The 27,733-nt window shown below is 39.2% G+C and overlaps 1 protein-coding gene across 2 annotated transcripts in view; it reads left to right on the top strand.

Annotated features, from left to right (window-relative positions):
- Positions 1-27,733, top strand: part of GRM1 (glutamate metabotropic receptor 1) — a 397,765-nt gene that overhangs the window by 107,032 nt on the left and 263,000 nt on the right. For both annotated transcript variants that reach the window (XM_065927760.1, XM_065927761.1), the window contains exon 2: positions 25,779-26,028. In XM_065927760.1, coding sequence (XP_065783832.1) covers positions 25,779-26,028 — 250 coding nt within the window. The remainder of the gene's footprint in view (positions 1-25,778; positions 26,029-27,733) is intronic.

Here is a 27,733-nt window from a genome sequence, read left to right as displayed (position 1 = left end):
TCATTAGCTTCATAATAAAATTTTCTTGGCTCAGAAGTTAACATTAGTTTTCATTTGAGAAGCATAGTTAACATTTCACAACATTATGTTACTAAGTGTGGATTTATGCTTACTGAACTCCAAGCAAAGAGATAGTGGGGAGAACTAGGGGATATCTAAAGGTTCTCTAACAAAGGGGCTCCTAAGTACTTGAAACTTCAGGTGTTGGCCTAATGAGTGGTGCTGCATGATTAGTCCAGGATCAGAAGTCAGGAAGGCAGTCTAAGCTGGGAGCTGAATGAGGAGACAACCAGAGCAGAAACAGAAATTCCTAAGTCAGGAGTCAAGACGTACATGCTGTTGCCCATGGATGGTATTTGCTTCTGAGATGTGGTTTGTGGGAGGCTGTGTATGTGTGTATGTGTGTGTGTGCTCAGTCACTTCAGCCTTGTCCAACTCTTTGCAACCCTATGAACTGTGGCCTGCCAGGCTCCTCTGTCCCGGAAATTCTGCAGGCAAGAATACTGGAGTGGGTGGCCATTCTCTTCTCTAGGAATCTTCCCAAACCAGGGATTGAACCCGAGTCTCTTGCTTTGCAGGCAGGTTCTTACCATCTGAGCCACCAGATGGAAGACTTCTTGAATTCAAATGATAAGAGATGGGGTAAGATCAACCTACAATGTGCCAATGAGCCAGGCATATACTCAAGACATTCTTGTTTAAGGCAACTGTCTGAGTTTGAAATTGTGACAAGAAAACATGTTTAGAATTGGAAAATCTGCCTCCAAGTTCACTTGCTACCTCTTAATATCTGTGTAATCTTAGGCAAATTTCAATTTCCTAAAATTTAGCAACTTAAAATAACAAAATTACCTTTTTTCATGACTCTGCAATTGGATGGGACTCAGTGGGGACAACTCTCTGCTCCACTTGGCATCAGCTGGAGTGGCTCAAACTCTAGGAACCAGAGTGACCTGTAACCTCACTCACTCACCTCTGTCGGTTGATGCTGGCTGTGTTCTGGGACCTTGTTCTGTGGCTGGAGTCCCTACACACACTCTCTTCACGATGAGGGGCTGCTTGGCTCCTTCATCTTGTGGTAACTGGTTTCCAATGGCAGACATCTCTAGATGGCTGGGCAAAGTTGTATCATCTGTATAACTTAGCTTCAGAAGTCATACAGGGTGACTTCAAGAGGAGGGAACACAGATTCCATTTCTTAATGCAGAAGTGACAATGTCACATTGTAAAAACAACACATGGATGGTATATATTGGCATCATGTCTTTGGAAAATGTAATCCTCCATAAGGATAATAATACCACACATTTATTGAATAATTAATAAGCTTCTCAGATGGCTCAGGGGTAAAGAATCCACCTGCCAATGCAGGAGATGCAAGAGGTGTGGGTTTGATCCCTGGGTCAGAAAGATTGCCTAGAGAATCCCATGGACAGAGGAGCCTGTTGGGCTACAGTCTGTGGGATCACAAAGAGCAGGATATGACTGAGTGAGTGCAAGCGCGTGCTACATGCTTCAGTGTTTTCAATAATAGGGAAGCCATTTTGACTCTTTCCATGTTAAAAATTTAGAATATTGAAAGCATGCTAATTTGAAAATTGAGAATAAACACCAAGTGCTAAGTGATTGACAAACATATATTACCTCATTTAATTTCTCACCATAGCACTTTTAGGTAGGTATCATTATTGTCTCTATTTTATAGATGAGCAGAGTGAGGCATAGTTGAGTCTTGGATTACCAAGAATTCAGTTGATGAGAAGCCAAGTCAAGACTGGGACCCAGGGCCTTAGAACCCATATGTAACACATGTATTCTCAGTTCCTAACAGTAGAATTATTTTCAGGACTAAACAAGATCACACAAGAGCTTTGGAATTATGAATTTGCTATGCAAACTTAGATTTTTTGAGGAAAAGCTTCAGAAAATTTTAAGGAATATTCTTATTTTTTCAGATTTAGTATTTTGAATGTGTATCTACATAGGCTACAAAATTGCTTTAATAAAGACTACTAATAATGGAGTTGTATGATGTTTCCAGGAAGCAAAGTTTCTGAAATGGGCTTTCCTAGTGGCTCAGTGGCAAAGAATCCATCTCACTATTCAGGAGACACAGGAGATGCATTCAATCCCTGCGTTGGGAAGATTCCCCTGGAAAGGGAAATGGCAACCTGCTCCAGTATTCTTGCCTGGGAAATCCAATGGACAGAGGAGCCTGATGGGCTACAGTCCATGGGATTGCAGAGTCAGACACGACTTAGAGACTAAACAACAACAAGCTTCTGAGAGTCTTCTTTTCTTTTAAATTTCTGATAACTTCATTCCCTCACACAGAATCTTTGCCCATACCTTGCATTTCCATTGTGGAATCAGAGGATCTTAAAGCTATGAGAGGTCTTACATATTATATGGCTCAACTCCCTAGTGTATTGATAAAGTCTTTACTTGTAGCTTTCAGAAACTTAATGACTGAGAGTTTTCCACTCATATTCCACTCATACTTTTGAGAATACTCCACTCATGTGGGGTATTTTTCCTCTGATGCTCTCAAAAATATAACTTTTTTTTTCAATTTATACAATCCTAAAGAATGATAGACTTGGAGTGAAAGACTTCTTATTTTATTTTGGAGGTTAAGTATTTGGGTATTTTTATTAGATTATCTTGACATCTATTAATATTTACCAAAATGGCAATAGGTGGGTAGTACAGGAAGAAAAACAGAAAATAACATTCCCCGTTCCTAGAGCTTGCATTGCATAAGAAGCAGCCCCCAGAAATAGTGACCAATTTCAAACTATCAGAGATTTAAGTTAGTGGAGATGTTAAATATCCAAGATATATGCCTGTCTTCTTAAAGAGTAGTTTCATTCAGTAAGACAAAGACTACCCATTGTGTGTGTGAGTGTGCTTGTGGCAGGAAATCAATTTCAATTATTCTATGAAGCACTACTCAACATTTGTCCTACATGAAGCCTATCAGGAATAACTTATGGACAGGACAAAGCCAGGACCTCCCTTGGAGGCATTTCTGTGTCCACTGCGCACAAAGCAACTTGGGAAGGTGGCAAGGATTTGTGGTCTCTAGTTCACCTTGGGATGATTCTCAAACTCAGTTCATAGCTCAGCTAGGCCACTTCATGCTTGTTTGAGACAGAAAGTCATGTTTCGATGGCCATTTCATGTTGTTACAGATCACAAACTAACTCAGGACTGTCCTCTGTGGGTGGTATGAGGATCTCGGTATTGTAGAGTCTTCTCCAGTAACAGAAAGAGCCCAGCTTGATTTCTGTGTGGGTGGCCTTTCTAATTTCTCAGGGAATTTGGGTTACCAGCTCAAATCCTGGCTTGGCCAGAGCCCAAATCCCTAAGGCTAGAGTCAAAGTTGTCAGGAGCACTTTTTTTTTTTTCCTATTGAGAACAAAATAATTACTCAGGTCACAGGCATTCATTTGGCATTCTACACATTTCTATTGGTCAGACTATGTCAGATATATTGAGTTTAGCAAGGTAAGTATAGGAAGAGATATGTCAGTAGTCAATACTCAACCTGATGTTGCTTTGGTATATAAATAAGACTGTTAGTGTAATTAGAAATCATGGAGAACTTTACCACAGTATAGTTTCAAATCATACTGTTGTGGCTCAAGATTTTGAGAATATATTAAAATGTTTAATTTTATTCTTAGGTGTTGTTTCCTGAGGCTCTAGTGTTTAATTTTTCCTCCCATTTCCTCTCTCACTCCTTCCCTCATTCCTGAGAAAAAAGGAAACAGCTTTATAAGGCATTGTATCAGTCAATGCACTTATGAGTTATAACATTTATGTATTAAATGTAAATAAATAATGATGACACTAAATAATACAATTTCTTACAAATAACAGGTTGAGGATATCAATAGCCAAGGGAAAGTAAATGTTGAATAACTGAGAACTAGTTAAGCAGTTTGGCTTTATGTTTTTTAAGTTTTAATATTGTTCTTTAAAGTTTCATGTAGAAAGAACCTAATGCCATGTCAAAACTTAAAGAAAATTTTATGATGAGCTATTTCTTCCATTAATGAACTCACCTTTTACTATATTTTATTGTTATTAAGTTTCTTTTGTGTTTCCAGAAGCCAGAACTCCAGAGTATCTTAGCTTCTATATTGAATCATCATTAATTGCAACAACAATACCCTAAGAAAGGAGGCAACTAATTTCTGACAGTTTCAATATTAGGAAGCCCAAGCTCAAGCTGTAATGTTGTTGTGCAGAGTGATGCATTTGTAGAGCTGATCCGCTTGGAAGTTCTTTTCAATTACCAGAGGGAAATAAATGCCTGCACAGAAAGTTATCTACTATCACACATCTTCATCTTCTTTTGTTAAATAATTCTTCTTATAGTGGACTTAGCACTCTTAGCATGACTGATGACCTCAGATGAAAGTTCTTGCCACTTTTCTAGCCAACCTCATGATAGTAAATCGAAAGAGCCTAGCGGGCTCTATTTCTCCCAAGGCCTATTGTTTCTCTTTGGAAAAAAGTTAGCTCCATAATAATTCTACTAGGACCTTACATATGTTTCTGAAATTAAAAAAGTTAAATACTGTACTTTGGCTACCTCATGCGAAGAGTTGACTCATTGGAAAAGACCCTGATGCTGGGAAGGACTGGGGGCAGGAGAAGGGGATGACAGAGGATGAGATGGCTGGATGGCATTACTGACTCGAGAGACATAAGTTTGAGTAAACTCTGGGAGCTGGTGATGGACAGGGAGGCCTGGCGTTGCTGTGATCCACGGGGTCGCAAAGAGTCGGACACAACTGAGCGACTGAACTGAACTGAAACACTGTCTACTCTAAGTGTCTATTTATCAAGATTTGGGAATTGAGAGGATGGCACACATCTCATTATTTCATTGAGCAAAGGCTGAGAGTGAATTTGTCTCCACTGTCCCAGAATGTTATAATATTAAAGTAGATTCAAGACTGGCTTTCTCTTACTATGTTTTCTTTTGTATGTGTGTGTGTGTGTGTGTGTGTGTATAATATCTCAGTAATAACCTAGAATTCTATTTTATGTGGCATCTTGGTAGGAGGGGTGGTGTCTCCAAAATTAGAAGCCATGGGTTTTTTATTAATGTAAATTTATTTATTTTAATTGGAGGCCAATCACTTTACCATGTTGTAGTGGTTCTGCCACACATTGACACGAATCTGCCACGGGTGTACCTGTGTCCCCATCCTGAACCCCCCTCCCTCCTCCCTCCCCATCCCATCCCTCTGGGTCATCCCAGTGCACCAGCCCCCAGCACCCTGTCTCATGCATCGAACCTGGACTGGCGATCTGTTTCACATATGTTTTGATAAGGTACTGCCACTAATTCTCTCTGTGACCTTGGGTAGGTTTATTCACTTTTTGGACCTCACTTGTTAAACAAGGGTCATAGACTTGACTATGTGACCATACACCATGTACTCAATAATGTCTGACTCTCTGCGACCACATGGACTGTAGCCTCCCAGGCATGGGATTCTCCAGGCAAGAATACTGGAGTGGAGTGCCATTTCCTACTCCAGGGGATCTTCCCAATTACCCACTGAACCATTGGGGAAGCCCCATTCATAGACTGGATAACCTCTAAAGTTCCCCAAGTTACAATATATTTTAGACACACACACACACACACACAAACACACACACATATATAGTGTTGTATATAATAATTACAATGTTTTGTCTAATATATAATATGATAAATAAATATATAATATTTAAATATTTCACTAAATTACATATATGTTTTTTTAAATGAAATGCAGAAAGTACACACTGTCATTTAAAGAGGACAGGCTGTAAAAAGGCAGTAAAACATGCCTCCCAAATTACTCTAGGATTTTAAATACAGTGTTATCACATTCTAGTGGGACAAAGATTTTATCAGGCAGACTCGTCATGTTTCACTGCTTCAGTTGGTCAACAATTACTCATGAGTCATCCAACAAGAGTTATTGAGTTGAAATAGGCGTTATGCTGGACAAAGGTGATGCAGACACAGCCCTTACCTTCACCAGGTATAGACACTAAAGGAGTATGCAGACATTAAGCAAATAACCACACTGATAACTACATGACTACACATCCATCCATATCTCGTCATAAGTGCTATAAAGGAAATTGTCATTGTGATGATGGAGCTTAGGTGGGGCCACTTTCTACTTCAAGGTTGGGGAAAACTTCTATGAGTAAGTGACAGAACTGAGACTGAAACCTGAATGGTGAATAGACGTAAGACTGGCAAAGGCAGAGGGAGGCAAATGACACGAGGCTCTGAGAAAGGAAAGAACTTTACAAACTGGAAAATTAAAAGAGTCCAATGTGGCTGTAAAAGTGAACTGGCAAAGTGGCAAGAAGCAAGGGAGGCAAGGAGGCTGGGTGTCCCATGGGAACTTTCAGGCCACGAGAGACTTTTGGATTATATCCCAAGTCGTAGAGGGAAACCACTAAAGATATATGAAAAAGTAAATAAGTTGATCCAGTTGTATTTAAAATAGCTATGATATCCAGGTTGAGAGTGGATTGAGGAAAAATAAGAGCAGATGTGGGTAGGCCATAAAGATGATAAGGAGAAAGAGACAGTGAAGCCTTGGATTGAAATTATGGTAATGGAGAAATTCAACATACATTAGAGCACTGGTAAATTATGAATGAACAAGAGTAAGGAACAAAATGGTTTCATTTTAATGGACGCATGAAATATATCTAAATTAATTTCCATTAAAGATAGCTTTTTACTATATCATACACAGACAGATATATCTACATGTGTGTGTCTGCTTATGTACATGTGTGCATTTGGAATTGTCATACCTTTTATTATTTTCTTCCTCTTGGTTTTTTTTTTAATTTAAAGACCTATAGTTGCTCCTGTATTAGAATGGGTCCAGGGAACAGACATATGAATAAGATATTGTTTTAATGCCCTTAATTTCTTTTCCTGTAGATGCTCTCTCCTCTGTCCTGCACTTAGATATATTTCAAATATGAAGCATGTCCAACTCTTGCAGAAGCCTGAGTTTATCTAGTGCATGGACTCTCTTCCATTCATTTATTTTTCCATTCCTGGGATATAATACTTGTTTTTTTTTTTTTAATGTCCCATGGTGATATTGTAAAAACAGGAGATTAGACAGCTTCATATTTGAATTTCTACATTTCTGCCCTCACTTTTCTGTAATGAGTCAGAGATATTGGAGGACTGTGATTTGGTACCCATAAAACTTGCAGAGTGTTATTGGAAGAGCTGAGTCAACAATACCTGTTGTTGTTCACTCACTAAGTTGTGTTCTGCTCTTTGTGACCCCATGAGCTGTAGCACACCAGGGTTTCCTATCCTTCACTATCTCCAGGAGTTTGCTCAAACTCATGTCCATTGAGTTGGTGATGCCATCCAACCATCTCATCCTCTCTCAACTCCTTCTCTTCCTGCCCTAAATTTGTTCTTTTCTGATGAGTTGGCTCTTCACATCATATGGCCAAAGGATTGGAGCTTCAGCATTAGTCCTTCTAATGAATATTCGGGGTTAATCTCCTTTAGGATTGATTAGTTTCATCTCATTGCTGTCCAAGGGACTCTCAAGAGCCTTCTTAAGCCCCCAAATTTGAAAGCATCAATTCTTTGGTGCTCAGCCTTCTTTATGGTCCAACTCTCACATTTGTACATGACTAATGGAATAACCACAGCTTTGACAATATGGACCTTTGTTGGTAAAGTGATGTCTCTGCTTTTTAATACACTATCTAGGTTTGTTATAGCTTTTCTTCCAAGAAGCAAGTGTCTTTTAATTTTGTGGCTGCAGTCATCATCAGCAGTGATTTTAGAGACCAGGAATATAAAATCTGTCACTGTTTCCACTTTCAGTTCATTTCAGTTCATTCGCTCAGCTGTGTCCGACTCTCTGCGACTGCATGGAATGCAGCACGCCAGACATCCCTGTCCATCATCAACTCCCGGAGCTTGCTCAAACTCATATTCATCGAGTTGGTGGTGACATCCAACCATCTCATCCTCTGTCATCCCCTTCTCCTCCTGCATTCAATATTTCCCAGCATCAGTGTCTTTTCTAATGAGTTAGTTCTTTGCATCAGGTGGCTGTGGTGAAAGGATTGGAGCTTAAGCTTCAACATCAGTGCTTCCAATGAATATTCAGGATTGATTTCCTTTACAGTTGACTGGTTTGATCTCCTTGCAGTCCAAGGGACTCTCAAGAGTCTTCTCCAACACACGGCTCAAAAGCATCAATTCTTCAGTGCTCAGTTTTCTTTATGGTGCATCTCTCACACCGACACGTGACTACTGGAAAAACCATAACTTTGATTAGATGGACCTTTGTCAGCAAAGTAATGTCTCTGCTTTTCAGTATGCTGTCTAGGTTTGTCATAACTTTTCTTCCAAGGAGCAAATGTCTTTCAATTTCATGGCTGAAGTCACCATCTGCAGTGATTTTGGAGCCCAAGAAAATAAAGTATGTCACGGTTTCCATCGTTTCCTCATCTATTTGCCATAAAGTGATGGGGCTGGATGCCATGATCTTAGTTTTCTGAATGTTGAGTTTTAAGCCAGCTTTTTCACTTTCCTCTTTCACTTTCATCAAGACACTCATTAGTTTGTCTTCACTTTCTGCTAGAAGGGTGGTATCATCTGCATATCTGAGGTTGTTGATATTTCTCCTAGCAATCTTGATTTCAGCTTGTGCTTCATCCAGCCTGGCAGTTTGCATGATGTACTCTGCATATAAGTTAAATAAGCAGGGTGACAATATACAGCTTGGAAGTACTCCTTTCCCGATTTGGAATCAGTCTGTTATTCCATGTGCAGTTATAACTGTTGCTTCTTGACCTGAATAGAGGTTTCTCAGGAGGCAGGTAAGGTGGTCTGCTATTCCCACCTCTTTAATAATTTCCCACAGTTTGTTGTGATCCACACAGCCAAAGGCTTCCCTGGTAGCTCAGCTGGTAAAAAAATCTGCCTGCAATGCAGGAGACCCCAGTTCAATTCCTGGGTTAGGAAGATCCGCTGGAGAAGGGATACACTGCATATACTGTATTAATCATATACTGTATTAATACATAAGGATAAGGAAATGTATATAGGTGAAGGGAAATTACAGTGGATGATATTCTCACTTAGGGTCTTCATGAACTCTTCCTTTGTATTTTATCTATATATAATATTTAACTCTAACATTGTCATTAAATGTTCTTATCTTCCATGTTCATGAGGTTCTTTTTTGGTAGTTCTCTTGTTAAATGTACTGTGTAACTTTTGACTAATAGTCATCATCAGGGGGTGCTTGTAAATGCTCCACAGATATTGATGTGAAAGAACCGGGGACCTAGTGTGTTGTGGAATTGACACACGCGGCCTTCCATGTGCTATTTTGCTTCACAACCCCTTGTATTCATGGCATCATGATCCCTCCAGTGGTCCACTACTTTCAGAAAGATCTGCTAAACCAAATCAGATTAGGATGTCAGGGCTTTACAGGGTTATCTTTCCCAGTATGATTTATCTTTTTAGGAGAAAGAGGAGTTATGTCTTACCTATGGTAGAATTTCAGGTATGAGGGTAGGAGGCATTTAAGCTACAGGGACCCAAGTCCTTTGCTACCACTTTTGTTAGCAGTGTATGTAAGCCTTATTCCAAACACCCTGGCCTGAAGAGCAGATAAAATGCCCAGTGACATTTACTTGGTTGTATTCTTAGCTGGCCCTTCAGTGACTCTGCCTTGCTCATCATCACGCATAGAGGCAGCCTGTCACCCTTCCTTGCAGTTTTCCTGACCCAGCTGACTCATCCCTACACATGCTCACACATCTGGTACCCCTACAACCTGTCAAATAGGACTCTGATGGCCAGACTTGAGTTCCCTTCTCCCTCATTTATGCTGTGTGGGGACAGAAGCGACCTTTCCAAGCCTCAGTTTTATCATGTGAGAAATGTTGTGTTGTGGGCTTCTGAGAACAAAAGGACATAATGAAAGTAAATGGCTTCACCTGGCGCCTAGCACCTAGAGCTGAAGAAATGTTGGCTAAATGAATACTAACAAACTCTCGTGTGCTAATATTTGCATTTATTACATCATTTAATCCTTACGGAAGGTCTAAGATGTGGTTTTGATAGTACTGTTAGTTTCATCGTACAGATGAACCTCACAGCAGAGAGGTCATGACAGCAGAAGTCCCATGACTAATAGTGGGTGAGTCAGAATTTGAACCCAGGACTCTGTGGTTTCAGAGTACCTGCTTTTCACCATTCTGCAATGTTATCTTTCCTATAAGCAAATTGTATTACTTCAAGATCATTGGCAAAATCATCAGAAAAGTCTTCTATTTAGCTTCAATCAATCCATGTGATGGACAGGTCAGGCTAAGGTGCTATAATACAGAATGGTGTGTGTGTTGTGTGTGCATTAGTCACGTGGTCATGTTCAGCTGTTGGTGACTCCATGGACCTGTCGGGCTCCTCTGTCTGCCCATGGAATCCTCCAGGCAAGAATATGGGAGTGGGTTGCCATTCCCTTCTTCAGGAGATCCTCCCAACCTGGGGATCAAACCTGGGTTTCCTGCATTGCAGGCAGATTCTGTACCATCTGAACCACCAGGGAAGTCCACAAAATGGTGTGGAATGAGTCTTTCCCACCCTGATAGAAAACCCACCTTGGTAGAAAACCAAGGCTGGCCTTACAGCCTCCTAATGAGGTCTCAGGTATTATCCAGTGCAACCCCTTTATTTTATGGATGAAGAAACTGGAACCCAGGGCAGTACAGGTACTTGCGCATGGCCATAGTTAGTTTGAGCAAACTCCAGGAGATAGTGAAGGACAGGGAAGCCTGGTGTGCTGCAGTCCATGGGGTCGAAAAGAGTCAGACAAGACTCAACGACCAAACAATAGCAACAATATTTAGACTAAGGCAGGACTGATTAGGTTTTATATGCACAAGTCCAAGGGCCTTTTAATTAACTACATTTCCTGCACGAGGCTCTCATGTCCTTTGAAATAATGGTTGCCTTCAAAGGCTAATTTCCTTTTGATCCAAGGTAAAATCTATTTTGCCTTTGTTGAATGGCAAGCTTTACTGATGATGTAAAGATACAAAAAGTGGGGTTAAGTAGAAGGAGAGGAAAGGCTTAGTAATGGGGTTGGGTTAATCCCACTGAGCAAAAGGTGGCTAAAAGTAGCTGAACGGCGAGGGTGAGGGAACAGCTGGCTCCTGCTGAATGTCATTCCAATGATGCTGGACAGTGTGTCTGTTTATGACTTCAGGTTCACCTAATGAGCTTGTTCTGTAAGCAAGTTTGTTTTCTAATATGATGCTTGTTTCTGCAGGGCTGTGTCTTGTTCCCTGCTTTTTAGTGACTGTGCACCTAAAAGTGAGTATTGGTAAAAATAAACCTGCAGGCAAGATACACTTCAAATGGTTACACAACAAATGCTTTATCCTCCCCTACAGTCGTGTACTTGTAAAAGAATCAGATTGGGAATGAAAAAAGCTGTCGAAAAAAATTTTGCTAAGCAGATGCTTACTCTGGGTTCTGAGAATATGAAATATGTTTTGACACGAAGCTTGGGATTATGAAAGAGTGCTGATTCATATTGTTCTAGAATCACCAAATGCTCATATTGAAAGGGACCTTAAAGATCTCCTGGTATGAACCTCATGCTTTGAACTTGAGGAGAAGATAATGGTAAACAATTCAAGGTCACAGCAAATTAGAGTCAAGATTTTTGGCTCTCATTCTGGAATTTTTATATTTAAACGTCATATAGTAGATCAAGAATGTGTTCATCTGCAAATAACAGAAAACCATCCTAATGATGGTTTTGCACATTGGGCCTCACCTTTCTCATTCAAGAGGACATCCAGGGGTAACTACTGCAGGGCTAGAATGAAGTGTAATCATGCTACTGGGTAGCTGGGCTATTGTGTTTTCCACTCCCCCAGACTTTGTATGAAGGCTTCATTCTCATAGTTCACCTCTCATTATGACAGCACGGATGCTGCACATCTAAACCTGGGTCCATACACTGGTGTAAAGAAAGAAAGGACAAAAGGCCTAAAAAGCATACTTGTTTCATCTGACCTTTTCAAAATTTCCCCAGAAGCCTCACCTGGCAACTTCTGCTTAAATCTCACTGTCTGGAATTGGGTCACTTTTGCATGTCTAGTTGCAAAAGTCTGGGAAACTATGTACCTTTGACTATGCACAGTCACCCCAAACAAAAAGGGATATTTTTTAGTAAGAAAGGATAGGGGAATGGATAATGAATAGAAAACTACTAGAGTATGTAGCATGAAAGATGCTGTAGGTAAGTAATTAAAGGCTATAGTTTTCAGGGTCAGACATATCTAAATTCAAATTCTGGCTCTGACACTTTTGGGGCAAAACACTTCACTTTCTCAGGCCTATATTTTCTTTATAAATGGAGAAATTATGGCAAAATTAGGCACAAGGTTGACCTGAAGTTAAATGAAGATAATTGTGAAACAATAAGGTCCCTATAATGTTCACTTTGTACCACTGCTTTGGGATCTGTAACATGAGCATTGCTTATCCTGCCTGGACCAAGTTATACTTTGATTTTCTTTACCTTCAATGACACAGAATACCCAGGACACAAAGGCACAGTAGCTGGCTAAACAGATTTTATTCATCTTTATTCTCTATAAGAAATAATAACCAAATGATACTTAGACATCGTTGACACTGTTTTTAACCCTTTACTCAAAGGAGAGGGACTTCAGTGGGCCAACCATTCTGGCTTCAACTTGAAGTGTTTCCTTATCATGGAAAAGAGATGACCAGACCTGCTGCCCAGACTTTGTAGGGAATTTACAGCATAGAGAATGTTGTGAGCATTTTCTATCTTTTCTTTGGGCAAAACCTTAGCGGATGATGAAATTTACATCTTCCAGACTAAATTTCATTGAGTCTTAGGAAAAAGAAAAAGATGAGATTAACAGCTTCTTTAAATTAATAAATTAAGGAGATTCATATCAGATTTCAGGATTTCAAACAGGAAGTCTGTATATATTAAACAGACCCTCTCAACCTAAGTAGGTACGTATCAAGGAAATGGCACACAGCTTATGGTGAGCTTTGGAACAGTGACTATGCCATTGGTATTTCTTACTTTCTTGAGGAAGAAAAATCATCACATTGTTTTTATGAGAGGTTCATTTCCATTCTGAAAGTTTTCTGAATACCCTATATTAGCTATGTTTGGCATGATATTCAGATGAAAACTCTACCCTAATGTATTTTTATTTCAAACATTTTTATTGACAAAGTAATACATGATTATTTAGGCAAATTTAAAAACAATGATAATAGAAATATAAAAATATAGTTATATTTAATTCTATCTTCTGCCTATTCTTCAAATTTTATATACATACATATACATTAAAAATTCACTTTATAGTTTACATACTATTTTTAATATTTTAATACTTAATATAAATATGACATTCCTTTTACATGGAATACAACTTCATACAACTGTAGAAAACAGCTGCATGTATACTTAATATCAGTATATAATAATTATGTAACCATCGCTTCCTGTAGAAAACAGTATTTTTTCTTGCCTGTTTTGGGATTTTTTTGTTTCTTTTTGTTATATTTTGCAGTTATGTGCTATGATGGAGATCTTTGTAGCTGAAACTAAATGGACAATGGAATTATTTTCTGAAACTTACATTTCTGAGTTGAAAAATATGAATGTAATTTGAAGTATTGCTACTACAGATTTTCAACCAAAAAAATCAGAACAGTTTATACAACCATTAGCAGTATATGAGTGCTCATTTCCATGAATTCTTGCCAATACCAGATATTATCATTAAAAGTATACTACAGTGAGTGTATGTGTGTGTGTGTTTGTGGTGGGGTGTGGGGTACTTCTGAACTTTTTACTAGATGCAGTTTTCCCAATTGTGATGGTATATTCAATATCACACAGGCAAGGACAGTGGATGGGTAAGATAGGAACTGCTTCTATGAACCGGTTTCTTCCATGTGACAACTGAAATGGTAAAATGCTGCTTTTCTCCAAGAATGAAGATGTTCTTTATATTTTTATACCACTTACATCTTCCCTTATCTTAGCTTCTTTCTCCATATCATGAAGAATTTGAGTTAGAGAAACAACAAACTGGGGTATTACATAAAATTCTAAAATAGGTTAAGTGACTGAAACTTAAAGAAGATTCAGTGACAGAGAGACTCAATATAGACAAACACAGACTTTTGAATGTGTTGTGTAAACACCAACAGTCCAAAAATAAAATGGAAAAGGACCTGCTTTTTTTGCACCAATGACAGAAAAAATGATCTAGGGACAACTTGGGAACAAGGTGACCATGAGTGGATAGCAAAAAACTGCTGTTAAAGAAACAGTCGCGAACTTGAGTTTTATAAATAGGAACACAGAATAAAGGAATCTAAAGCTCTTGAGTCAATGAGAAAACCTATGTCCAATTTTAGATTCTACAACTTTAGAGAAACAGAGAGAGTCACACAAGGCACCATTCCTTGGAATTTTCTATGTTCCAGGAACTTTGCATTCATTAACACATACAATTCAATAATCACAACAATCCTTTGAGATGCATGGTATGACCCCCATTTTGCACAGGAGGAAAGAAAAGTCCAAAGAAGATACTTAAGGCTATCTCTCAATCCAGGATCCAGGATTCAAACCAGGTTAGTCTGTCTCCAAGACTCATCTTATCACTTACTCAGCTATAAGTCATACCTGAAAACAGGATGGGGCAAAAGGACAAAGATGGACCAATCCTATTGCATAGAGATGGCAGTCACTTCTGGTTAATCTTCTGCTTCAATTTGGATGCTATAACTCTACCTGTCCAAACTGGGATAATTAGAGGTGGTATTGTGAAATTGCTGATAAAAATAATTCTCTTCTGTTTGCTCTGACTGCCTTGTCTCAGGCACATCCTTCATTGACCGAGCATATAAATTCCCTGTGTACTTCTAAGGCAGGTGATGACTCATTCACCTCTGACTGACCAGACCCATAATGCTGACTGCAGGTGTGTGAATGGAGCAGGAAAATATAACACTTTCTACGTGTTAAGTGGGAGAACCAAATAAAAGGTTGCCAGGAAAAGTTAAAAGAATAGGGGTTGTTTCTTTGGGAGGAGAGAAAGCTGAATTGTGACTTCCAGAAAGACTTTTAAAAAAAAAGAAAAGAAAGAATTCAAACAAGCTGATATCTGTTTCCACTGAGAGTGAAGGAGATATAAATTTAGATCTTGTTGTACAGGATTTAGATCAAAAAGAAAATTTTCCTGATAGTAATGTTTATTGGATATTGGAAGTAGGTTTCTTGAAGGTGCTGTGAAATCAATTTTCATCACCATGGTTCTTTTAAAAATGGGATATTTTCTTATTTGTCCAAGATGTCACAGGAGGCAGAATAATAAGTTTTCAGGACCTTGGATAGGGACTGGCCCATAACCCAAGGGATGTATCATCAACCAGGGGCTTCCTGGGCTTCTCAGTTGTAAAGAATCCATCTGCTAATGGCAGGAGACAGGGTTTGATACCTGGGTCGGGAACAGCCCCTGGAGAAGGAAATGACAACCCTCTCCAGTATTCTTGCCTGGGAAATCCTATAGACAGAGGAGCATGATGGGCTGTAGTCCATGGGGTTGCAGAGTCAGACATGAGTTAGAATAAACAGCAACACAATAATAGTTCTAGGGACTAAACAACAACACAACACAACATTCTAAGACTACCACAGAATACCAAGGGAGGAATGTAAGCATCAAGTAAGACAGAGACTAAGGGAGTCTAGCGCATAAGACTAGTGAATCTTTGAAAGTAACACCATTCCTTCTTTAAGGAAAGTGAAGAAATATCTACATATTTTCCCTGTATAAATATTTCCCCTCATATAACTGAGTTGCACATATGTAGGGCTGAGGTATTTTGAGTGCTGTTGTTTGACCAAGGTCATTTACGAAGATGCAGTAACAGGAATTGGACTTCATTCAAAATAAATGCTGAAATGTTATTATAGCCACCAAATAGAATTCAGATTGCTTCTTAAATATATCCTCAATGTCTTAAGAGTTGAAGAAAAAACAATCAATATAAAGACCAGCCTTAAGTGCCTACTTTTTCCCATGATGAGAGTTCATACAGGTGATTATGAAATCCAAGACAATTTTATTTCATAGCTTGTTACTGAAACTTACCTACCAAATCACTACAAATCAATCTTTTGTGAATTAATGTCTGTCAGTATGATCTGATAATAATCATATCTGTTGTCGTTGTTCAGTCACTAAGTCATGTCCAACTCTTTGTGATCCCATGGGCTGTAGGACACCAATAATATCTAACTTAAAAAATTACTATAGCTTAAAAAATTGAGGTGTTGTCATTATTTTTTATGCTCTTGAGATAGTTCTAGTTTTTACCCCATTTTCAGTACTTTTATTAACTTTGCCCTTGTATAATGTCCACATCTATTATGTTTAGATACTTTTGTTATTCAGACTATAGAGATTTATTTGCAAACCCCATGTTCTCTCTCATTAACCGTCCCCCATATATTCTATTTAAAGGCTTATTTTGCAGAATATCTTGATACTTTGCAAATTTACAGAATGTTCTTACAGAATTTTTACAGAATATTTACAGAATACTCTCTGTAAATCTTTTTCTCATATAACTATGGTAGAATAAAAATATTTCAATATACTTCAATTTTATGTTTTATGGGCTTTGTCAGATGCCATTCTTCCTTCTTTCTCTTACTCTCTGGGATTTGGGCAACATCATAACAGTGATAAAGTCTATTATAAAATCTGCTACAGCACAGCAACCTATAGCACATTTCCATGTTGCACTCTTGTACTGGCATGCCAGATGCTTTACTCGAGATCTGCAGTACAGAGTGTCATTCTATAAACCAAGAGCCTTCTGCTCCAGTGAAACTTCTCTACTCCTTCTCTCTAAAACTACCTTTTGTGGATTCTCATTCACTTCCACTCCCCCTGAAAGCCAGACCCTTGCTTACATTCTTCAAGAGCTCAGTTTCATTCCTGCTTTTCCCAAGAGATATTCTCTGATCATCTCTGCTTTCTCATTCAGAAATTTAGAATTGTGGTGCTTTGCATACCACATGTAGCACATTCAGCTTAGTACTGTTGCTGTATTTTGTGTGCTTGTGTCCTGACGTCGTAGCTGTATGATAAGTCTGTGTAGGAAGCAGTATAAAATGGTGGTTATGAGCAAGAGCTTCTTATTAGATGCTGAATCCTACTTTCACTGTTTGATCTTAGGCAAAGTATATAACTTCTTAGAGCATCCACATTCCCATCTGAGCTATAACTTTTATATGGAGTGCTTCTGATGAAAGGATAAACTGCTTAGGTATTTAGCACAGTGCCAGACACATAGCAAACATTCATCAAATTGGAGGCAAAGCCAAAGTCCAATAATTCTGGGCAACTCTTCAAAGTGCAGAGCCTAGGGATTTTTTTTTAAATTGAGAGCTCAATAAGCTATTTGATAATTGGATGAAAATATGCAGCTCCTTACCAGACCTGAGTATTAACACTTCAATTCAGTCCAGTCACTCAGTCATATCCGACTCTTTGCAACCCCATGGACTGCAGCTTGCCAGGCTTCCCTGTCCATCACCAACTCCTGGAGCTTGCTCAAACTCATGTCCCTCAAGTTGGTGATGCCATCCAACCATCTCATCCTCTGTTATCCCCTTCTCTTCCTGCCCTCAATCTTTCCCAGAATCAGGGTCTTTTCCAACGAGTCAGTTCTTTGCATCAGGTGGCCAAAGTATTGGAGCTTCAGCTTCAGCATCAGTCCTTCCAATGAATATTCAGGACTGATTTCCTTTGGGATTCTTTGGTATTAAAACTTACATAGCACTTTAAAGAGTTTTATTATATCAGTTCTTTATCTATTCAAAACTCCTCTCAAGCCTCACAGAAAATTATCTTTAAAAATTCCTCATTACCAGGAAAGGCAAAAAGAGGTCTGGGTGGTCAGATGGAAAGGGGAAGGGAGACAGAAGGCAGGTTCTGTGCTAAGTAATTTATTTTCAGGCTGGCATCATTTGACTGTGACTCGGGAGGCAGGCAAACAGTACACGTCCTTTAGTTTTCTTTCTATCTGTGGAAAAATCTATTTCTATTTTAAGATCCAGAATAAAAGCATGTTCTTCTCCCCCAGATTTTTGAGGTGTAATTGACAAACAAAATAGTGTATGTTTAAGGTGTGCAAAGTGGTAGTTTGATATACATATACTTTGTGAAATGATTACCACAGTCAAGTTAATTCACACATCCATTACCTCACATAGTTAGTTCTCTTGTTTTTTCTGAGAACATTTAAGAAACTCTCAGCAAATTTAAAGTATACAACACATATTATTAACCATAGATTATTATTATTATATCCTTATTGCCAAATTCAGGCTTAAATTGAAGAAAGTAGGGAAAACCACTAGACCATTCAGGTATGATCTAAATCAAATCCCTTATGATTATACAATGGAAGTGAGAAATATATTTAAGGGACTAGATCTGATAGACAGAGTGCCTGATGAACTATGGACGGAGGTTCGTGACATTGTAGAGGAGACAGGGGTTAAGATCATCTCCATGGAAAAGAAATGCAAAAAAGCAAAACTGCTGTCTGAGGAAGCCTTTCAAATAGCCGTGAAAAGAAGAGAAGTGAAAACAAAAGAGAAAAGGAAAGATATTCCCATCTGAATGCAGAGTTCCAAAGAATAGTAAGCAGAGATTTAAAAAAAAGCCTTCCTTAGTGATCAATGCAAAGAAATAGAGGAAAACAACAGAATGGGAAAGACTAGAGATCTCTTCCAGAAAATCAGAGATACCAACAGAACATTTCAGGCAAAGATGGGCTCGATAAAGGGCAGAAATGGTATGGACCTAACACAAGCAGAAGATATTAAGAACAGGTGACAAGAATACACAGAAGTACTGTAGAAAAAAAAATCTTCATGACCCAGATAATCACGATGGTCTGATCACTCACCTACAGCCAGACATCCTGGAATGTGAAGTCAAGTGGGCCTTAGAAAGCATCACTACGAACAAAGCTAATGGAGGTGATGGAATTCCAGTTGAGCTATTTCAAATCCTGAAAGATGATGCTGTGAAGGTGCTGCACTCAACATGCCAGCAAATTTGGAAAACTCAGCAGTGGCCACAGGACTGGAAAAGGTCAGTTTTCATTCCAATCACAAAGAAAGGCAATCCCAAAGAATGCTCATTTTATGGCACAATTGAACTCATCTCACACGCTAGTAAAGTAATGCTCAATATTCTCCAAACCAGGCTTCAACAATATGTGAACTGTGAACTTCCAGATGTTCAAGCTGGTTTTAGAAAAGACAGAGGAACCAGAGATCAAATTGCCAACATCTTCTGGATCATCAAAAAAGCAAGAGAGTTCCAGAAAAACATCTATTTCTGCTTTATTAGCTATGACAAAGCCTTTGACTGTGTGGATCACAATAAACTATGGAAAATTCTTAAAGAGATGGGAATACCAGATCATCTGACCTGTCTCTTGAGAAACCTGTATGCAGGTCAGGAAGCAACAGTTAGAACTGGACATGGAACAACAGACTGGTTTGAAATGGGAAAAGGAGTACATCAAGGCTGTATATTGTCACCCTGCTTATTTAACTTCTATGCAGAGTCCATCATGAGAAATGCTGGGCTGGAGGAAGCACAAGCTGGAATCAAGATTTCCAAGAGAAATATCAATAACCTCAGATATGCAGATGATATCACCCTTATGGCAGAAAGTGAAGAGGAACTAAAAAGCCTCTTGATGAAAATGAAGGAGGAGAGTGAAAAAGTTGGCTTAATGCTCAACATTCAGAAAGCTAAGATCATGGCATCCAGTCCCATCACTTCATGGCAAATAGATGGGGAAACAGTGGAAACAGTGTCAGACTTTATTTTTTGGGCTCCAAAATCAATGCAGATGGTGATTGCAGTCATGAAATTAAAAGACGCTTACTCCTTGGAAGGAAAGTTATGACCAACCTGGATAGCATATTTAAAAGCAGAGACATTACTTTGCCAACAAAGGTCCATCTAGTCAAGGCTGTGGTTTTTCCAGTGGTCATGTATGGATGTGAGTGTTGGACAGTGAAGAAAGCTGAGCAGGGAAGAATTGATGCTTTTGAACTGTGGTGTTGGAGAAGACTCTTGAGAGTCCCTTGGACTGCAAGGAGATCCAACCAGTCCATCCTAAAGGAAATCAGTCCTGGGTGTTCATTGGAAGGACTGATGTTGAAGCTGAAACTCCAATACTTTGGCCACTGCATGCGAAGAGTTGACTCATTGGAAAAGACCCTAATGCTGGGAAGGATTGGGGACAGGAAGAGAAGAGAAGGACAGAGGATGAGATGGTTGGATGGCATCACCGATTCAATGGACACGGGTTTGGGTGGACTCCAGGAGTTGGTGATGGACAGGGAAGCCTGACATGCTGTGATTCATGGGGTTGCAAAGGGTCAGACATGACTGAGTGACTGAACTGATTTTATATATATATATAATTAACTGTATAGTCACCATGTTGTACATTAGATCCCCAGAACTTACTCATAACTGAAATTTTCCATTCTTGACCAACATCTCCCCAGTTTCTCCATTCACTTACTTCTGGTAACCACTCATCTACTCTGGCTCTCTGAACTTGACTTTTTTAGATTTCACATATAAAAGAGATCATACAGTATTTGTCGTTCTATGTCTAGCTTATTTCACTTAGCACAATGTCCTCTAAGTTCACCAACGTTATTGCAAATGGTGGCCTTTGTTGTTCAGTCACTAAGTTGTGTCCAAATCTTTGTTACCCCATGAACTACAGCATGCCAGGCTTCCCTGTCCTTTACTATATTCTAGAATATGTGCAAACTCATGTCCATTGAGTCAGTGATGCCATCCAAACATCCAACCATCACTCCCTTCTCCTCCTTCCCTCAATCTTTCCTAGCATCAAGATCTTTTCCAGTGAGTTGGATCTTTGTATCAGGTGGCCAAAGGATTAGAACTTCAGCTTCAGCATCAGTCCTTCCAACAAATATTCAAGGTTGATTTCCTTTAGGAATGACTTGTTTGATCTCCTTGCAGCCCAAGGGACTCTTAGGTATCTTCTCCAGCACCACAGTTTGAAAGCATCAATTCTTCAACACTCAGCTTTCTTTATGGTCCAACTCTCACATTCATACATGACTACTGGAAAAATCACAACTTTGACTATAATGGCCTTGCCTTCATTTTTAATGACAAATGTTTCATTTTGTGGCTTATATTTCATTTTTTTGGCTAATGTTTTTGAATAATATTCCACTCCATGTGTATGTAACATATTATTACATTTTCTTTATCCATTCACCCATCAATGGACACTTAGGCTATTTCCATATCTTTGCTATTTGATATACTCATTTCATTTCCTTTATTTATACCCCTAGTAGAGGGATTATTTCCCTGGTGGCTCAGATGGTAAATAATCTGCCTTCAATGTGGGAGACCTGGGTTTGATCCCTGGGTTGGCAAGATCCCCTGGAGAAGGGAGTGGCTACCCATTCCAGTATTCTGGCCTGGAGAATTCCATGGACAGAGGAGCCCAACAGGCTACAATCCATGGGATTGCAAAGAGTTGGACACGACTGAGAAACTTTCACTTTCAAAGTGATTTCTGGATCATATAGCAGTTCCATTTAAAAATTGTGGAAAACTTCATATTGTTTTCCATAATTGCTGTACCAATTTACATCCTTGCCAACAATGGTGACTCAAATGGTAAAAAGTCTGTCTGCAATGCAGGAGACCCAGGTTCAATCCCTGGATAGGGAAGATCCCATGGAGAAGGGCATGGCAACCCACTCCGGTGTTCTTTCCTGGAGACACCCATGGACAGAGGAGCCTGGTGGGCTATAGTCCATATGGTTGCAAAGAGTCAGACATGACTGAAGCCACTTAGTATGCATACACAACAATGTCCAAGGATTCCTTTTTCTCCATATCCTCGCCAACAAGAGGCACTTTCTTTAGGCAGACTTTCCTGATTCCTAACCTACAGCATCTCTATTAAATATTTACATTCAAGTTTGCCATGTCATCCTACTAAATAAAAGTACTGCAATGTGATTTTAAGTTTCCTAGAGGTGATTTTCTTCCTCTTTTGTATAGTATTTGTATCTAGTACTATCATCAATGTAACTAGTACACGAGGTAATATTTATGAATGTGATATTTAAAAAGAAAGATTTATAAATGTGTAAGCTATTATTCTTGTTATTATATTAGAATTACTTTCATGGAAATATGCTAGTTTGGATAAGCCTTCATAAGAGAAATGAGCAGTTTAAATATGGTCTATCACATCATATTCGGCTCTCAATCAATTGGTATAGTGAATAACTACCCTCCAAACAAGAAAATATGAATAAAGAAATTGAAACAAGTATGTCATAGACGCAATTAAACTATGCCGACATTTAAAAAAATTATAAAAACATACATGTTTAATTGCTTGTTGCTATTAAGTTGGTCAATGAGAATTCTTTCAAACTGTCAAAAAAATAAAAGGGAAACAAGCAATAACTTGGAATAAGGTAGACTGTTCCAACTCTAACACAAAGAAGCTTCATGACTATTGGTGAGCCATTTTACTTGGCCCAGTTTCCTTGCTGTAGCCTGAAAGGCTTGGACAGAGTATGTCTAAAGCCTTTACTAGATTGAAAACCAAGGATTTTCTTATTTGAATGCATAGAATATTCTTGCTCATTTAGTCTGCTTGTGTTTTGATAAAAGAGTAAAACCATTTTCTGTGATCGGAGTCCAAAGATAGACTGTAGCATTTGAGTCGCTTCCCTTGTAAACCATCTTATGATGCCTTTTTAGTGCCTTTGGCTGAAAGAGCTGGCTGGTGATGTCTATGTACCTCGTAGATTTCGGAACCTGCCTTTACTGTGAGTAAGCGGCATCTGACTTCCTTCCTTGCACCCTCTGCTGCAGACAGATGAGCCATTCACTTGCCAGCTGCAGTCTTCCCCCTTATTGTAAGTCAGTGCCTCTTGTCTGAGCCATGATATGCTTCCAAAGTCCAGGGAGCTGAGGATTTTGACATGTGTTCAGTCTTCCATTTGGGCTTCACTGGACTGTATGAGGCCACTGACGGTAGTTAAAAGAAGAGGCAAAAACTTTAATTTGGTAATTTAGTATTATGAACAGGAAGCAAGAATGCTTTATTTTTTTTTCCATTTATTTTTATTAGTTGGAGGCTAATTACTTTACAATATTATAGTGGTTTTTGTCATACATTGACATGAATCACCCGTGGAGTTACATGTATTCCCCATCCCGATCCCCCCTCCCACCTCCCTCTCTACCTGATCCCTCTGGGTCTTCCCAGTGCACCAGGCCCGAGCACTTGTCTCATGCATCCAACCTGGGCTGGTGAGCTGTTTCACCCCAGTGTTCATCGCAGCACTGTTTATAATAGCCAGGACATGGAATCAGCCTAGATGCCCATCAGCAGACGAATGGATAAGGAAGCTGTGGTATGTATACACCATGGAATATTACTCAGCCATTAAAAAGAATTCATTTGAATCAGTTCTAATGAGATGGATGAAACTGGAGCCTATTATACAGAGTGAAGAATGCTTTCTTTTAAAAAAGACAGGATAATCTTATTAGGTTTCAACAATGTCCATGAAAATTTTATAGATATTGAGATTTCAATAGTAAGTTCTTAATGGATAGTATCATTGTTTTAAAGTTCTTTTACTTAACTCTTGCTATATTTTATGGAATAAATGTGATATGTGATATTTACCTTGAAAAAATTTGAAAGCTACTGCCAAACTGTCCACTAAAATTTGAACTACTCTTACCACAAGTGAATGTATTTGTGCCTTGCCAATAATGAATATCATGAATCTTTGAAATTCTGGCAATCTGATAAATAAATAGTACCATGAAAAAATAGTATCTTGTTTTAACTGTACTGTCTTCATAATTAGTGAGATTCGGTGATTTTTTTCATATACTATTACCCACTTTTACTTATTTTGTTTACATTGCTTATTTATAAATTTTGCCTCTTCCTCTACTGGGTTGTTACAACAAATGTAGTTTTACTGTGCATTTAGTGTCTAGAATTATTCTAAATACTAAGACTACATCATTGGATAAATGAATTATGACTTATGCAGAACAAGATGTTCTCATGGAACTAGGGGGAAGAGAAAATTAAATAAGAAAAAATTTCAGGGAATGTACAAAAATTAAAAAAAAATCAAGGGATATGATCAGTATAAACTGGCAGGTTACTCTGAGCTGAGTACAAAATAAAATATGAGGTTGAAAAATTGCTGGAGATGGGGTAGTAAAATATATACACTCAAATGATGAGGACAAAAACAAGAGACTGGGATGCTGGATATCCACATTCAGAGATATTAGAAACATTTGTGAATACAAGGTTAAATGTGTGAACATGAAAGTAGCTGAGTTACAGGAAATATCACTGGATAGAGGAGGTTGAGAAAATGTGAGGATATGATATTGGGTCATTTACATGGGTACCAAAATCCCTAAACTTGGAGACAGGAGTGGAGGTACAGAGAAGGCGGGGGCTAAAATCATCCATGAAATAGAGAGATGGGGGACTGACATGATGTGCCATTTGTCTTTTGTGGGGGTTTTTGTTATTTATTTATTTCTGCACTAGGTCTTCATTGTTATGCCCAGGCTTTCTCTAGTTAGGAGGAGCGTGGGCTCCACCCTAGCTGCGGTGCCTGGGCTTCTCATTGCAGTGGCTTCTCCTGCAAAGCTGGAGCTCTAGGCTTGTGGGCTTCAGTTGTTGTGGGGCAGGTGCTTAGCTGTCCAGGGGCATGTGGAATCTTCTGAGATCAGGGATCAAACCTGTGTCCCCTTCACTGGCAGGCAGATCCTTAACCACTGGACCACCAGGGAAGAAGTCCTGATACTTGTTTTATTTCATTGATTTCTATTTCTTACTTTTAAAGTATATCTTATTATAATAACATTAAAATCAAAGCATAAGACCAAATCTCCCATAATTCTTTCACTTTATCAGAGGATGTTGATAAAGTGAAAGAATTTTACGATTGATCCCTGTAGCAGCTTTGATTGTGCCCTGTAGCAGGTTTTTATCTGTGTATTCCAGCCTAGCCAGGTGGTCCATTTGCTTGGCTTACTCACTCTTCATGGAAACGTGGCAGGACTTGCTATCAGCGTGAGTGTCTGCTCTTAACCTTGCAGCCAGATGAAGCAAGTCCTCAACTGAACACGTCTCACTGTGCTGGTTTACCTCCTATCCCAACGTGCTGACCTCTCCCATATCGCTAAAATCTGGGACAACCACTAGGGATGATGGCTGTGAAACAGGGCAGCATCTTTTATGTCTCAAAACCATTTTCACTGTGTACACCCAAGTTGTTAATTTTCTATTTCTTTCAGAGTTGATAGTTTGATTATATTTGATTATTTTCTTTACTCCATCCAGATCTTCCTTCAGTTCCAGTTATATTTTCAATACTTGGCAAGTCTGTTATCTCTGTTCTCTGGGGCTAATGAGGCTTTATTCTAGCTTGTGAGTGCAGTCCTTTTCAGATTGTCTTGAACATCTGCTGGTTGTTTCTGGACAGGGAATTATGGGGAGAGCGGAATGGATGCTTTCAAAGAGCTGGCCGCCCAGGAAGGCCTCTGCATCGCCCACTCAGACAAAATCTACAGCAACGCTGGGGAGAAGAGCTTTGACCGACTCCTGCGCAAGCTCCGAGAGCGGCTACCCAAGGCCAGAGTGGTGGTGTGCTTCTGCGAAGGGATGACCGTCCGGGGCCTCCTGAGCGCCATGCGGCGCCTTGGCGTCGTGGGCGAGTTCTCACTCATCGGAAGGTAAATTTCTATCTCTTTCTCCCTCTCTTTCTCTCTCTCTCTCTCACACACACACACACTTTGGCACACATGTACTTGCTCTCATTAAACGGCTCCCTGACTCCAAAACAATGAGATGTGCTTTGGTCCTGAATCTCACTGAGAGTGGGGTGATTGCCATTTTAAAGAAGAGCAGAGCAGTGGATGACAAGATGATGAGATTGTTTCAGAAGAAAGCGGGAAATTGTTGCTAGAATGTTTTGTCCCGATGAATTGTTCTTTTCATTTGCTTCTGGGCTTCTACCTCTCCTCCTCCCCAAACCACAGGAATGCTTTTGTCTTGTATTCCTAAGCATAGATAACTTAATGAGGTCTTGGTGGATGAAGGGTAGTAGTGAAGATGGGATTCAAATCTTAAATGTAAAAGACTAGCGGAATGCAGGTGTGGACATGCAGCCAAACTCTGGCTCTTGGTCATACAATCCCTTACGTTTATGGGATGGCAAATAGTGATGCTGTCAGCATGTGATTTCTGGAATTGCAGGTGATGGGTTCCTAAGTCTGTGTTCTTTCTATACCATGTGTGGGAATAGATTTTCAGTATCATCATATTTTTCATAGGATCTTTGACCTAACAGGTATCTTGTTTAATTTGCCTTCTTCTAACATGACGGAGCTGATGAATTTTTCCAAGGAACCTACTAAACGTACCAGAATGAAAGCTTCCAGTGATCTCTGACTCTGTCCCACTCATTTTTTCCATCTTCTTTTTCTCCTCCATCTTCTCTTCTGGCTAGAGTGCAATCTTTTCCCACCTGCCAAAGTGCCTTCACCACTGGCCCCCTTCTCTAGCAAAGTGGGCAACAGTGGTGTGGACACTCGCCCAGGACCTTTCCCTTCTGACCTGCCCTTGTGATCATGACTGAAATGCTAGTAAAACCAACTTCACTATCATCTGGAGCTAGACACACAGAGCCAATCAAAGACTTTTGAGTAGAAGGTAGGATAGAAATACAATTAAATGAATAAAGAAACAAAGAAATGGTCTCTAGGCATGAAGAACTATGAAGTCAAGGTCAAAGTATAACTCAAGATTAAAAAAATGATTGAATTTGGGTGAAACTGGCACACTGCCACAGTGTCTTTTTGGCTTTTTTGACATGATGCAGTTGTGTTAAGCTATTTAAGAAGGCATCTCTAAAGAAGGAGTGTTTAAAGAAGGAATGTTACTTCCTTTATCAGTGAAAGAGAATGTAAGCAGCATTGTTGAAATGTTACATGGAATAACATTCTTAATATATGCACCAGGGCAGTTGGCACATAGATATTTAATTTTTTAATTGATTTTTAAAGTGACTGCTTTTATGAAGGGTGCTGGTTTTTCTAAAAAATTCTCATGTTTACCATTTTCAAAAGAAGAAAAGTTTGTTTTGCTGGATTCATTCATTTAATATCTCCAAAGAGAAGCTCACTACCTGGATTCTGGAGATCTTGAACAGAATGTAGCAAGTATGTGAGCTTTGGCGGGGTATAAAGACTACCTGGTTATGAAATGTGTTTATACAAAATTCTGCAGTGAGTAATTGGAGAGTTAAGAGTTCATTCCCTTGTCTTATCTCTCTGGGTCTTGCTTACCTGCTAATAATGGAACTGAGTCCATATAGGTATTTCTGAGTCTCATATGTGCTTCCTCCTGATGAGGTCAGCTACCTGGGATATCTACTTC

Source organism: Muntiacus reevesi, chromosome 3 (genome assembly GCF_963930625.1).
Source record: "Muntiacus reevesi chromosome 3, mMunRee1.1, whole genome shotgun sequence".
Lineage (NCBI taxonomy): Eukaryota > Metazoa > Chordata > Mammalia > Artiodactyla > Cervidae > Muntiacus > Muntiacus reevesi.
The sequence above is the reverse complement of the archived record's forward strand: the minus strand, read 5'-3'. Positions and strand labels throughout refer to the sequence as shown.